General features: G+C 34.7%; 1 protein-coding gene and 1 long non-coding RNA gene across 2 annotated transcripts; both read left to right on the plus strand.

Moving 5' to 3' along the window:
• Positions 1-5,462: 5,462 nt before the first annotated feature.
• On the plus strand, positions 5,463-6,600 carry LOC109237364. Its single transcript, XR_002069624.1, has 2 exons — positions 5,463-5,826; positions 6,143-6,600. It is a non-coding gene; the product is annotated as an uncharacterized LOC109237364 (long non-coding RNA).
• A 2,528-nt stretch (positions 6,601-9,128) lies between these two features.
• On the plus strand, positions 9,129-13,295 carry LOC109237366. The gene is made up of 2 exons (XM_019403661.1): positions 9,129-12,101; positions 12,337-13,295. The coding sequence occupies exons 1-2, from the start codon at positions 11,752-11,754 to the stop codon at positions 12,362-12,364; spliced, it is 378 nt and encodes a 125-aa protein (XP_019259206.1). The 5' UTR covers positions 9,129-11,751; the 3' UTR covers positions 12,365-13,295.
• Positions 13,296-16,325: the final 3,030 nt, after the last annotated feature.

Genomic DNA, 16,325 nt, shown 5'->3' on the forward strand with positions numbered 1-16,325 from the left:
CAGCATATTTAGCAGTCTTGTCCTTGTAAATGTCTTCAAATCCAGGGTCAATGCCTACAGGGCCACTAGGTAGCTCATTTACATTAACATCACTAGATCTCTCTTTCTAGTTCTTCTGATTTACTTTGGTTTGTCTAGCAGCAGTAAGATCAGCTTCTATATGACTTGTCTCTCCAACAACATCCTCATCGGCATCATAAAGTGAGTCATATGTATCCTTTTCAGCAGAAACACCCTCATATTCACCATCCTCATTCATCACAATCTGAATCTGTGGCTAGATGGAAGTTGTAGAACTCCCCTTCATCCTCAGTAGAATCTTCTATATCAGCAGCCCTCCCTTTACCCTTTCCCTTAGTGAAAGAACCACTATTTATATCATTGGTAGGTGAGTTTGTTGCCCTAGCATTAGCTCTACTTGTTTGCCCTGTGGCACTTCACTAAAGCCAGCTGTTTGGTCATATAGGATATTACTGAGGTGCACACCACTACTTAACATTTCATCCAATTCAATATCAACACATGGTATATTTACAGTACGACATAAATAAACATCAATATAATCCCCATCATGAAGGTCTTTGTAGAATTCTAATACATCAGCTTCATACTTAATAAATCGAAATGGTCCTTTTTTATTTACTCGACATACAAATTTCTCCACATCTAAGTACCCCATATCATTTGCCCATTTGTTGAATTGAATAACATGCAATTCATCAGTGTCAGCCGTTACAATAGAAGACCATGTTATACCATTTTCATACCTCATTAATGGGCCAGCTACCAGTTGTCCCTGATGGTGAAATTATAATTTCACAAGAACAGCCATACTGCCTTACTACGCCTATGAAAATAAGATAAGATAAGTCCAAATAAGTAAAATATTCAAAAGAAAGAGACAATATTGTTTGAAAAAGAACAAGTAAATGCAAGAAAACGACCCTAACTTTATTACTTTAAGAGACAAAATATCCCTAATTTTTTATCCCTATATGCCAAATAAGCGATGGAACCGACAAAATCCAGAGAAAAAATAAAAAATTAGTATGTTATTCCAAAAAGCCCTAATTTTAAACCCTAAATAACAAAAGAACCATTGCATGCATAAAAATATTATTCTACCATGACCAACTTCAATAACGAATAAAAATACAAGAAAACAACTAGAAATTTCGTGAAAAACAACAATCGGACCTTTAATGACTTCTATGTTTCTAGTGGAGGAGAAAGGGACGGTATACGATTGTATTAGATTCTTGTTTTGGGACGATTTTGAAAGAAAAAGGCATAACACAACCTTCAGATGATCTAATGGAATCCCGTTCACTCCATTTTGAGCAGACGAGTGAAAATGTTAGAGGGGAATTGAGAGAGACGACTAAAAAAATGAAAATGAAAATAGTGGTTTAGGGCAAAAATAAATGGGAAATATCGGTATTTAGTGGGTATTTCCGCCTAACACGTGCCTGGTATTTATTCGTTTATTGCTGACTGGGTTGCCATATTTGTGAAATTGTAATGCATGTAGATTGAGTCATAGGTCGGAGGTGTTTATTACTAGTTCACTTATGCTGAAGTTTAAGTGTTCATATGGGAATTTTGAAAGTTCATTTACCGGCATGACAATAGGGTACAAGTTTAAGTGGTCTGAAGGCCATTTTGCCTAACTAATACTTGTATTAGTAATACATGAATTAAAGAATCAGATGACCAAAAACCTTATGTTGATTTCAATTACCTATTGTATACTTAAAACAAAGTAAACATTTAACAAAAAATAATTTCTACATTACAACGTATAACTAATCCATGTATTACTAATTCTTATATAACTAATTTTTTCATAATTAATATGCATAACTAATTCTTGCATAACTGATCCCTACATAACTAATCCTTACTCCCTCCGGACCAATTTAAGTGATTTTTTGGCTCTTTTCACACACATTAAGAAATTCACCTTTTAGCATTAATTAACAATAAAATTGACCATATTAACCTTAACTTATTCATTGAAAATATAACAAACTACTCCTAGCTACTCCAAGGGCAACTTTGGAAAAAAAAAAGTTAATTCCTTCTAGATATCTGAAAAAATCAAATATTGTGGACCACCAAAGAAGCAAAAAAAATCACTTAAAATGAACCGGAGGGAATACATAACTAACCCCTATATTATTAATACATGCATAACTCTAACCATCAACCGAACGACTCCTTAATAGTTAAGCACACGCATGCGAGTTGGCAAAAGTAGTGTGTGTTAAATATATATCAAAAAAGTTTAATGTGTAAAAGATTGCTCTTAAAACTGTAATGTGTCAAACAAATTAATTTGCGTACAAGAGAAAGTACTAATGAATCAAGGATGAACCTACCTAAGAGCTTTTCTTTTTAAGAACTTTTTCTTTGGGCAAAAATTAAATGAAGCATAAGAGCAAACACTGACGAATGGTTAGGGGGACAGAGCTAACATAGTAGCTGGAGTTGGACTGTTGGATTTTTTTCTGAGACACTGAGCAGTGAAGTGAAAAGTCAATGGGATACTTAAATTCAGTAGTTATCAACTTTAATTTCCTTGGGCACTTAAATTTCAGCTTTTGTCATACTTCCTTAATCACGGGTGTTCATTGACGCATGCCACCACTGGTGGCCAAAACCTAAATTTATTTATGTGTCTGGACTCTAGAATTACCTTTCCTTGGAATTTACCCAACCACTTAAATTAAAAATAACCGACAGATATATAATATATGTATAATCGTGAATAATCAATGTATAATTATGCATATCGGTAAGAAAAAGTAAACAGTGAATCCAGTTAGCTATTTGTGTCAAAATCCCTAAATTTAAACAATTTCGAATTAGTGATTAAACTAGATTTAAATTATATGCAACATTGGTGTAAAAGAAATTTACACCATCAACAACATCTACAACTAAGCTGGCCTCCTTAAAATTAAAACTTGTTATCTTAAGAATTAAAACCAGTTATGTGCTAGAAAGGCAAATATTACGTAATGGTGTATACTTGAAACTCATAAAATAAATCCCTGACCAATGCAACTTTTCGATTTTCAACTTAACGCAGTCTTAAATTTGAGGAAGCTAATTAAATTTGCTTCTTAAAAAGAAAAAGGGTTTGGTAAAAGCTTTGTAGAAACTATGCTACACCATTTTTATTTTTTTTAAAATAATTTGGTACATTAAGCTCCCAATATGCGAGGATTCAAGGAAAATATTAAAAATCGGATAAGATTCTATTGTATTCAATCTTACTTTATATTTCTGCGAAAAGCAATTTCCACAATAAACAATGCAACACCATTCATGAAATTAAAAATATCATGACAAGATTCAACAGAGAGAGCAAAAGCATCTAACTTTGGTTTTGTACAAACATTGATTTGTAAAAAAATTCTGGAAAAATTAATACGTATTTAGAGAATAAAAAATAAGTCGTATATCAATTACAAATTTACATAATTAAAAATCTTTAAAATGCTAAAAAATCCATAAACAAATAAAAACTATCTGACTTCTCAATTAGTCTTGTTGAGTTGATTAGGCTCACTAATTGAGTTTTAAATGTTTAATTTGAGAATAATTCTGGTCGAGTTCAAAAGCTCAAACTATAACTCTTAATAGTTACCAAAACCTGATAAACTCAAGATTGAGTTCTAATATCATGGGGTAATGTCAAGATTTAATCAATTCAATAACTAGAAATATGTATATTTTTCATCAAAGATATAGTTAAGAAAATGTTTTATATAATTTATTTTTAGCTCAATTTCCCTTCCATATGTATAAAAATAATCTATTCACGACAAGAAGAGCCAAACTCATTCGTTTTACTTTAGTAAATCAGAACTTTGTATTACAAACAGCTCTGTGGATATCCATTATATTCTTGGAGTTTTTTTCATAGCAAGTTAAGAATAACCTGCCCAGAGCAAACGTTTTTTTTTTTTCAAACAGGAAATATTTATATTAAAAACTATGTAGTGTTCAGTACATTATTTTCATACTTTGTGTCACAAAGAACATATTGATTGCCTAAGCTTGCTAGAACATTGCAAGCATCATAAGATAGAAATTTAACAAAAGCATAATGTTCTTCTAGTTCATTTCCCACAAAAGATTCTAAGCGGTTGAACAAAATGTCTTTTCCCCTTTGTTTGAGTATTTGTTTTGCCAGTTGGTGAGCTACATTATTCCCTTGCCGGAATACGTGCTGGAGGGTTACTTCCTTCTGTTGGTGCATTAACAACCTGCATTCATTAACAATGTCATCATATAATCTGTTGCCTTGTTGTATAGAGCGAATTACCTCCGTGAAGTCTCTGTCTCTATTTCAAGAGGGAACATTCCCCATTCGTGTGTTGTTTGGAGTCCCTCTAGGAGAGCTTTGATTTCTGCTTGTAATGATCCGCTAGCATGTGTGAATTTTACAAAACCAACCACTCATTTTCCATTGACATTCCTGAATACACCTCCCAGACCAATGGTTACACTATTCAGTGATTAAAAAGAATTATTTGCCACAACGATTAAAAAATGATTAGTTTAATTTTTGTGCACTGAGATTACACCATTACGATAAGTTGCCTACAATAATATGTAACTATTCATCAAGTTCGATATGATAGTTTAAAAGATAGAGTAAATAATTAACCTACTTTTGTGGGTTAAAAACACTCATTAGTAATAGAAGTTTAACTTCTATTAGTAATAATGCCAAAAATATTTAATTTTACACTATCAACAGTATACTAACTACAAATAACTATAAATAACGATAAATAAATGTGGGATTAGTAACCTGATGAGTTGATTAAGAAAAAAAGACAAATACTTTTAACAACATAATTAAAACTTCGGATGAGCTAATACAACGAATTTCAATAAAAAATAAATTATGACAGCCTATTCGAATATGAAACCTCTAATCAGGGTTGAAATGATCTTATCATCTCACAATAACTATGAGTGGTAAATCCTTATTATTATTATTATTATTATTGATAAGTTTGGTAAATCTTTATTTGTACTAGCAGCAGAGTAAGGAGGAGCATATATATCAATTGAATAGCTATAATTTCTAGGGTTTATTGTGGGTCTTTTTAGTACTACATACATGGCATTGAGGTGGTAATACCAAGAAAGAAGACAAGCATCGCCACCGTGTCCTGCCGCCCTACTTTCCACTTTCGGCTAATTGCCTCCTCCTGCATGTTTGTGACCCTATATTACACTCCTTAGCTTTAATTTCTTTCTTTTTCACTCTCTTTAATTCATAGCTGCTCAATTGCCTACACATTCGGCTTTAATTCACTGTTTACCCTTCGGTCCTTGTCTCTCTCTCTCTTTATTATTTTTTTTTAAATATATAAAAACGATAATGCCTCCAGCTTCCTCTCCAGGTTGCTACTACTAGTATAAATAAATGCTAACAACTACTCCTCCCTTCACTTTAAGACTCTCTCCTTTGCATTTTCTTTCTTCTTTTCAATTCAACCACTAGTTATATATATATATATATATATATATATAGCATTTCCTATACATTAGTACTTATTTGCAATATGAAATGGATGCTTCAGATCCAAGTCTGAAAGGGAACAAGTGAAGCTGCCAGCATGATCTAAACTTGGCCAGTTAATTATACATAAATAAGAGAAATGGATATGGCCAAGGTTAGGTCATGCTTTGACAGCCTCACTCCTTCCTCTTTTGACGACTCAACGGATTCTGGAAAGCATAATATTAATTTTCTAAAAACTGAGTTTGACCGAGCAACAAGGAAATCACTGTTTAAGAGTAAGTAACATTGGCTTTTAATTTAATCATTATATATTCCTTTTGTTTAAGTTCTTTCTGCTCTCTTGTATCTTTGATACTTGTGGCTCTTGCTAATTGTTTATTTTTGCTAAACATGCTTTCTTTGCTCTTTCTGTTTGGATTGAGATGAACTGAAATAAAGCTATATAAGTAATAATGTGACACAACATAATGACCATATTATAAACTAGCTGAATTCAAGATTGAGGCTTTGTTATTGTTGCCGTTACATCTATTTTTGCCATGTGTTTTATATCCATTCTAACTCTTTTCTTTTTAATCTCTTGACTATCAGGGAGAAGGAAAGGTGGTCAAGGAGTAATTGAGTCTTTCACACCTACTCCTCTCCAGCTGCCCTGTCCACCCTTGGATCTCTCCCCTCAGTTTTCGCTCTAACATTTTGCGTGCAAATGTATAACCGAAGAATAATGGAGATCATACACTGAATAGAGTACTATTTTAAGTGTTTATTTTATGTTGATGAGACACAGATCGGACCTTTGGAATCAGAAAAGAGAAGAGTTATAAGGTAGAAGAGGATTTTACGGCAAGGACTAATTCCTAGGGATTATGGATTCAGAATTTATATTGGATTGAAAATGGAAGCTTGGTTCAATTTAGTAATTGTACTTATTTAAATAATACATGCATTAAAATTGTAAATAATTTTTACAAAAGAAGTACTGTCAACATTCCACAGTGGTGGAATGCGAAAGTTCAGGTTGGATTGAAAAGGCTATAGTTTCAGTTGAATTTGTTCCCTTTTATATGTATATTGATTATTCTCTTGTATACCCAAAAAACACACATAAACTCCTCATTTATGGAAATAGGATGAAGCATGCGGACAGGCCTTCTCACTAGTACTTCCTAGGTGATTTTTAAATATATAAATTTTAATTCAAAAATACTTTAAAGATTTTATATATTTAAATATACAATTAAAATTAAAATTCTTCGGGTTTAAATTTTTAACTCAATATGCATGCCTCCCAACTCAACTGCGGCTGTTTAACATCACTTTGTACAACAAATTTTCTCAGACCTAGTAGCCTCCAATATGTTGACTCAGCTTGGATTGACAATTTGATACCGAATTGTCCCTTATTAAAGATAAAGAAACATATATATATATATATATATATATATATATATATATATATATATAAATTACAATAATCCTCTTCTTTCAGTCCCTAAGTTCAACTGCCAAAGTTAACTTCTTTTAGCTCATTTTAATCACCGAAGTCACCCCCATCTTGCCCTCCTCATAAGTCATAAATGAGACAATGGGGGATGGGGAGGTGGGGGGGGGGGGGACAACAATATAATTTGCATTTATTTAATAACTGTGATGTCGGGGTTAGCTCGCGTACTTTGACTTATAATTTCACAAAGTATCTGATACTTTTTAGAAATATAAATATTTAGTAACTTTATTTATTTCTGTCTAACAGACGAAAAATGATTAAATTATTTTTCTCTTTCGCCAAATTAAGCTAAATAACAATAATAGTACTACAAAAAAAGAGTGAATGGAATAGTTTTAGCTAGTTGTTAGTGTCTGATTCAAAGCCAATAAGTCGGGAACTTTTGACACTTTGACAAAAGGCGGTGACACTGTATGCATTATCATTCTATTGGTTCCTATCTTTTCAAACCAACCAAAGGAATCAAAACAAGTTGAAAACAACATAATGTCAAAATCACTACTTTGGTCATCCTAAGGATCACATTACCACTTACACGTATACCTTTTTTTCACTACTCCATTTCTTTTATGTTTCTTTGTTATTGTAACGTGAAAACAGAAATTCAAGCATCAACTAATTCACATTTACACATTAATAACACCACCCCGATCTCTATAAATACAAAACATTAACCATGGGCATGGCTGTCTTTAGTAGGGATAAAGCTACAGTTGATGAAGATTGATCTGTTAAATATTTGTGGAAAAATCTATATTTACTTAGTTACAGGAAATGTATATTTTTAGCCGCTTTAGAAAAATAATAGCCGATAAAATATAGATAACTTTTGTGTATATGTGTATTATATACATATTTTATGCATTTTTTCGCTAGTGAATACAATGAGTTTCATCTAATAGGCTAGTTTTGTATTTTGCCATTAAATATTATTACTACTTTTTCTACATTTATACTAAATATTAGACACCATTTGTCGAAATTCCTAACTAGTTTTCTAGCAACTCTTTTCTTTTCTTTCTTTTTTTTTTTTTTTTTTTTGGTAACTGACCAGAAGAAATAGGTACAAAGAAGAGGGGGGGGTTTCCCACGAACAAACGGCATTTCCATATATGTTTATAAAGGTAACCCTCAATCCTCATTGAAGTAAACTGAAACCAAGATATATACTTTAAAGGAAATGGAACTTTATATTATCATCAAACATGAATATTTTGATATGATATCATGAGTCATCACGTGAAAGTCAATATTGATTGGTTTGAGGAGAAGTGAGAGCAGATCAGAGTGATGCTTTTAAAATCTGTCTTTTCTTGCTTTTTACCCCTACTTGTTAATATTAGAGGAAGAAAGAAGGCCATGCATTCCCAATTATTAATGGTCCCCTCCATGAACTTCCATGTGTTAATCTCTCGTTTTGCGTGGATTTTCAACTTGTTTAATTTTTGCCCTTATCTTTTCTACAAGTGGTGGAGGCAGACTGGGATACATGTGATCAGAGATGCAAACATGAAATGAGGGGTTCTTAAAGTCTAAGGAAATTTAAAAAGAACCAGACTTAAAAATTAATTGAGGAAAGTTAGTGTAGATTAATATGCTTCCCATCTTTTTATAAAGCGCTCAACATCTATATTAAGAATTCTTCGTTAATCACATGACAATTCAACATAATACCTGGGTAAATAAGAGATTTTGGATTTAGATATTATATAGTACAGAAATGTAGGATAAGACTATATACAACAGACCCTTATGGCCCGGCCTTTTCCCGAACTTCGCGCATAGCGGAAAATTAGTGCACCGAGCTGCCTTTTTTATAGTACTCAGACTGAAGTAAAGTACTTTTCGAGTTGTTCCCCGTCCAAAAAAAAGTATTTCTATATGTTTGGTCATGAAAAGAATTAAACTCATAGATAAGGAGCATATTAAGACATTATATATGATTAAATAATTATTAAAAGTATATTATCTCTAACAACTTATACTTTTAGGTAGAATAATATACATAATTATTACTCCAAGACTACATCATATATCTTCACAAAAGTTAAAGGCTTTAAAAGGGTGTGCATGGGATTGTGGCGTGGGCGTGATTATATTCAAGTTGTCTCACTATATGCTCTATGGCTATGCTAATAGTGGACCACTTCCATCTGTTTCTTTTGACACATGAATTATTACTGTTATGCATCTCTTCCACAAGCTTTTCAACTCCACCCTAATAAATTATCAGAATATCCCAAAGAGACTTTTAACCAAGATAGATCTCCAATTGCTGCATTTTCGATCTCCATTTCTCCCCCTTTATATACACTTGTTGCAGCTCCTACACTTTCAAGTAGAGGGTGAGGAAAAAACACATGGTTATAGGGTTTGAAGTTTGTGTTTGACGGATCGGATATATATTATATTGGATCGTGAACCACTAGTAGTTGAAGCTGCCAGCATGATCTAAACTTTTCTAGTTGCTCCGTTGAGGAAAGATCAGATCATGTGGCAGCATCACCTGTTGATGGTTTCCCGAAGTTTTGCATAATCGTGGTATTCGAGCAGTTTAATTAAGCGCACCTCGACTACTTCATCAGGTTCCTCTTACCTCTCATTAGTATAGATATTGAGTAACTATATTTACCAAATTCAGGTAGATCGGAATCATTAGGTTACTAGTTTGGAATTTGGAAACAAGGTCAACGGATTTAATTAATTTAGTCATTTTTTTCTTGCATTTTCATGTTAAGGTAAATAACCAAATATTTATTTGTTGATTACTAGGTATAGCATTAATTTTTCTTTCACACGTCAAACATATGCTTGGGAATCTTAGATTTCGATGCATGAAATTAAAGTAACTGTTGGAGTTCTTAGTAACAGAAATTCGTCTGTTTAGACTTAGTCGCTGCTTTTGAGATCCCTTTTAATCCAAGATTAAAAAATTCTTTCTCTTCATCATCAAATTCTTTAATTAATTTGGTTTTCATGCTTTAATATAGGTAGTTGTTATTGCTACTGATTAATCGGCTAATTAATCGCATTGATCTTTCGTTTTTCGAGTACAGTGGTCAGTGCATGTCCCTATCAGGCATAATTTATTTGTCCAGTAATCTTTCGAGGATGAATTCAAAAAAAAAAAAAAAAAAAAAAAAAAAAAAAAAACAGGGCTGAAGTAACGAAAACAGAAAAGAAATATTGGCATTTAATTCATCTTTTGGATAATTTTATTTACTCGTAGGAACATAGACATAGCTGAAGCCTTATAACAAGCAAAATTAAAACTACTTGAAAACGAGGGGGAGTCTATGTTTGCTAGCTGAGGCCAATGAAGCTAGCTAGTTATATTAGGGGAATAAATATACAAAGAAACCATAAACTTTTGGTTGTCCAAGTCCAGAAAAGTTCAGATGACCAGAAAAATTTATGTTACGTTTATACAAAATATATTAATGATAAATAATATGACATGTGTTTTTAATATACACTTTTATCGACTTAATCATATATTCTAGGTTACCCGTTAATGTATTAAATAGAGTTATCTGTAATTAATTTTTAAGTGACCTATTTATCTATATATTTTATATATCTATAGAATTTAAACTCTAAATTTTATCCATTGCCGAACAATATCTTAATTCTTTCCTTCTCCTTTTCTTCTTTTATTTTCCTTGGGAAGAGAATTTAAGTGGGCATCAGTTCGAGTTCTACCTTCTAACAATACATACATTTCTTCTTGATTTGGTTGCTCGTAAACCAAAAAAATTGAATGATAGCGACGCTACTTATCTGGACTTTGTCAGGACGAGGTGATGAAGATAAGAAGGCAGGTTTTGTTGCTGCTTTTCTAATATTTGATTTAGTACTGGCATAACCTGCATATCTAACTAGGATCCCTTTCACTTGGAAACTTAAATGATGTCACTTTATGAATATCACCATGATACCGAATCAGCGGCGGAGCTAGTTAGAAGAAAATGGTTCATTTGAAATCTCCTGTTAAAAAGTTGTAATACATGCGCATGAATAGGATATTTGTTGAAGATAAAAAGCTCATCAATTCACAGAAAAAGAATGATTTACAGAAGAAGGATGAAGAAGAAAAAAGGGCGAAGAAGTCGAAGTGTGGAAGCCTGGGTTCGACTTAGAGACTTCGGACATTACTATGTAATGTCCTCACCCTTATGTCTCTAAATGTGTAGGTAAATTCCTATACGTGTCAGCATCACACAGCACAAGATTAAATGATGAAGAATAGATCTCAACCGTTTGTTTTTGCTGAGTTGGTAAATAATAGAAGCTTCCTACACATGATGAGCACATGTAAGAGAATAAAAAACTGTTAGGAGGTTATACATGTAAGCAATAATAATAGTACAAGTGTATAGGAATATTCTTTTATTTTTCATTTATCTTAGAAGCAGAATACTTGTATAAATAGGGCTGTGTACAGTGAATGCAATTAGAGAAAAATTTCACAAATCACTCTATCTTTCTTTCATGGTATCAGAGCATCAGTAGCTCGATCCATTCATAATTTTCTCTCAATATTCAATCATCATTCTTCTCATCTTCACATCTGTTCTTCAGCAATGACAGGAATAGAAGTAACACATACTCTCACTGCACTGGATCTACCAGCAGTGGGAGCACCCCTGATTCCAATCACCCTTACTATCTACATTCTTCTGATGCTCCAGGGATGTCTCTAGTTAGCTCACCATTTGTTGGAAGAGGTTTTCCAGGCTGGAGAAGATCTGTACTAATTGCAATTTCAGCCAAGAACAAGCTTGGTTTTATCAATGGAACTTGTGGTGAACCAGCTTTGAATGCTACAGAACACTCACAATGGAGCAGGTGCAACGACATAGTGACCTCTTGGTTGCTGAATTCACTCACCAAGGAGATAGGAGACAATGTGATTTATTCTAGAACTGCAAAGGATCTCTGGAGCAGCCTTGAGCACAGGTTTGGCCAATCGAGTGGAGAAAAGCTCTATCACCTACAGAAGGAGATCTCAAAGTTAGCTCAAGGAAATAGCAGCATAGCAGGGTATTTTACAACTCTAAAAAGACTTTGGGATGAGTTGTATTCTCTCAACTCACATATGGGGTGCACTTGTGATTGTACATGTGATGGAAAGAAGAAAATTACAAAGTTCATGGAAGATCAAAGAGTAATTCAATTCTTTATGGGATTGAATGATGTTTATGCTTAAGCACGAGGAAACATACTCATGATGAGTCCACTCCTTGGTATTGATTAGTCCTATTCTCTACTGTTGCAGGATGAGAACCAATGGGAAATATACATGAATCCTTCATACCCCATTGATGCTGCATCATTCATGGTGGGAACACAGAACAAAACCCCCAGAGAAACAATCGGATCCAAAGAAATTGGAATCCACAACAGAAGCAAGGGAACACACAGCAAAAATTCAAGGCAAAGAAGACTAGGTAAAACCCAAATGTTACATGTTCTTACTGCATGAGGACAGGCCACGCCAGGGCAGACTGCTACAGGCTCAATGGGTTTCCTGATGACTTCCAATTTACCAAGTCACACATCTCTCAAGGAGCAGTGAAGGGCAATGCACTGGTTCCAACAACAGAAATTGATGGACAAACAAATGGATGCACTGAAGGAAATTCAAGCAATCAGAATCATTTTTTCAGCAAGGAGCAAGTCTCTAAGCTAGTAAACATAATCAAGCAAGTGCAGATTGGAAATGCAGGAACAGAGATCAATGCTAATGCAGTAGCTCATACTCTGGAACATGCCTAGTTGTTTTTAACACTAACACCTGGATTATTGACTCAGGTGCCTTTAAGCACATGTGTTTTGACTCAAAATCATTCTTAGAACTCTGTCCATTACCTATAACTTTGCACAAAAGTTTGCCTAACTCATTTCAATTGTTTATTACACATATAGGAAGGGTAAGCATTCAGCCAGATATGATTCTGGAAAAGGGTTCTATATGTCCCTTCTATTAATCCGATTTCCAACAAATACCTGTTGCAGGTCCCTTTAATGAGGAGGGACAAGCTTTTGGTGAAGTGAGGGATGGTCTATACCTGCTCCAGCCTAGTAGTTTAGAGTCTAGGATCTTGTTCAAACAAAATGTAGTTTCAATTCCAAAAGGAAGTAATTACAGTCTATTTTCTACTAGTGTTCCTTTTTCAGCACCTGAGTTTGCTAATGCTATATCTAATGTACGAGAATGGCATGTCAGATTGGGGCACTTGCCCTTTGCAGCAATGAAAAATCTCAGTTTCATTCATTTTCCTTCAAATTTTGATTATGTGTGTGATGTATGTCCTCAAGCCAGGCAAACTAGGCTACCTTTCCCAATTAATCAAATCAGATCTTCAAGCATATTTGATTTTATTCATATAGACACTTGGGGACCTTTTAAGACTAGTACATACAATGGATACAAATACTTCTTAACCATAGTTGATGATTTCAGTAGAGCAACTTGGACCTTCCTCTTGAGTACTAAAACTAATGCATTTTCAGTTTTGAAGTCTTTTCTTACTATGGTGGAAAGGCAATTAACAAGAAGGTAAAGAAGCTAAGATCTGACAATGCTTTGTAATTGGGGAAGGGGACACAAGAATCTACATTTCTGCATTCACAGGGTATACAACATGAAACATCTTGTGTAGCTACTCCACAACAAAATGGTGTTGTGGAGAGGAAACATAGGAATCTTTTAAATTGCAAGGGGTTTATTATTTCAATCAAGAGTCCCTATTCAATATTGGGGGAATTTATATTGACTGCCACATATCTAATAAATAGATTTCCTTCAAAACTTCTGAAAGGGCAGTCACCATATGAAGTACTGTTTAAGAAGCCACCCAAGTATGATTGTCTAAGATCTTTTGGATGCTTATGTTATGCTTCCACTCTAGCTCAAAATAGAGGAAAGTTTGAACCAAGAGCTAAGAGTTGTGTGTTTCTAGGTTACCCTCACAATCAAAAGGGGTATAAAGTTTTGGATATGGATAGTGGGAAAGTTTTTGTTTCCAGAGATGTCAAGTTTTATGAGCATTATTTTCCCTTCATCACATCAGTCTCACCATCTTATTTTCCTTTCTATCCTGCCCCTGCCGCCCAAGTAGATTCAACAAACAATGTGCTTGTTGATTCTACAACAGAACCACCTACTACTTTCACTCAGCCACCTAACACAAATCACTCAGACTCTCCTGCTAACTCCTATCACTATGTCTAGAACCAATTCATACACTAGTGCTATTCCATTCTCTACTAATCGACAGTCTCCTTTTCATTCTGCAGTTCCAAGTTTGTCTAAGAGTCCTATTCCCACTCCACCTCCTCCACTCAGAAAGTCAGAAAGGATTACTCAGAAGCCCACATATTTGAATGACTATGTCTGCAACACTATCATTCTTTTTGACCTTACCTTTTCTTGTTTCATTCAACCCTCCAAGTCTAGTGTGTTTTCTTTTTGTGCTCTTTCACTCAACAAACCAAAAGGTTCTTCAAACATTGTCTACTATTTCAGAACCAAATAGTTATGCTCAAGCATCTACACATCTAGGTTGGAGGAAAGCTATGGAAGCAGAAATTGAGGAACTTGAACTTAATCACACTTGGGACATTGTGGACTTGCCACAGGGAAAGAGAGCTTTGCCTTGCAAGTGGATATATAAAGTGAAACACAATTCTGATGGAACAATGGAGAGATTAAAAGCAAGGTTAGTAGTGTGAGGGGACATTCAAAGGGAAGGCATAGACTATTTTGAAATATTTTCACCAGTGGTTAAAGTGACTACCATATGATGTCTTTTAATAGTGGCAATAAAGAAAGGTTGGAACGTTTCTCAATTAGATGTTAACAATGCTTTCATACATGGGGACTTACAGGAAGAAGTGTACATGAGATTTCCTACGGGACTTCTTCCCCCTAAGCCTAATCAAGACTGTCTATTAAGGAAGTCCCTCTATGGATTGAAGCAAGCATCACGACAATGGTATTCTAGGCTTGTCGGAGCTCTGAGTTTCAAAGGCTACTCCAGTTCTCTCAATGACTATTCCCTATTCTATAAACAGAAAGATGGCCTAATTTCCATTTTAGCTGTTTATGTAGATGATATACTACTTACAGGCAATGACACAAAGGAAATTGATCACATTTGCACTTTTCTCAACACATAATTCAAAGTCAAGCATTTAGGTGACATACACTATTTTTTGGGCATGGAAATTTTAAGGGAAAAGCAGGGTTTCATCATCAGTCAGAGAGAATTTACCTCAGAATTGCTGCAGGAGTTCGATTGCTCAGGAGCAGCAGTGTCTTCTCCTCTGGATCCATACTGCAAACTACAGGCAGACCAAGGGACACCATTAGAGGATCCAACTATTTATCGACATTTAGTTGGTAAATTGAACTACCTAACGAACACAAGACCAGACCTTTGTTTCGCTGTCTTGTGTTTGAGTCAGTACATGCAAAGACCATGGTCTTCACATTTTTCAGCGGCTTTGCGTGTCTTTAGAAATCTGAGAACAGATCCTTCCCAAGGGATCTTCTTATCTGCTGATCCTTCTTTTGATTTGATTGCCTTTTGTTATGCCGATTGGGCGGCGTGTAGAGATTCCCGTCGTTCAGTAAGCGGATTATTTATCACTCATGGTGGTGCTCCAATCTCTTGGAAATTGAAGAAACAAATCTCCATTTCTTTATCCTCAGTAGAAACGGAATACATGTCTACGAGGAGGGTGACTGCAGAAATCACTTGGTTGGTCCGTTTGCTTGCCGATCTATCCGCACCCCCACTTTACCAGTGCCTGTTCACTCAGATAGCCAGGCCGCCATTCACATTGCTCGCCACCCCGTTTTCCATGAACGGACTAAGCACATCGAGCTGGACTGCCATTTCGTCCATCAACAGTTCCTTTCTGGGCTAATCTCCCTCTCCTTTTTTCCATCGGAGTATCAGCTAGCAGATCTATTCACCAAACCCTTATCTAGGGCTTCCCACCGCCACATTTTGACCAAGTTGGGGGTCATTCTCTCCCCACCAACTTGAGGGGGGATGTTGAAGATAAAAAGCTCATCAATTCATAGAAGAAGGATGATTTACAGAAGAAGGATGAAGAAGAAGAATGAGCGAAGAAGTCGAAGTGTGGAAGCTTGGGTTCGACTTAGAGACTTCGGACATTACTATGTAATGTCCTCACCCTTATGTCTCTAAATGTGTAGGTAAATTCCTACACGTGTCAGCATCACACAGCACA

The sequence above is a fragment of the Nicotiana attenuata genome, unplaced genomic scaffold (assembly GCF_001879085.1).
Source record: "Nicotiana attenuata strain UT unplaced genomic scaffold, NIATTr2, whole genome shotgun sequence".
Lineage (NCBI taxonomy): Eukaryota > Viridiplantae > Streptophyta > Magnoliopsida > Solanales > Solanaceae > Nicotiana > Nicotiana attenuata.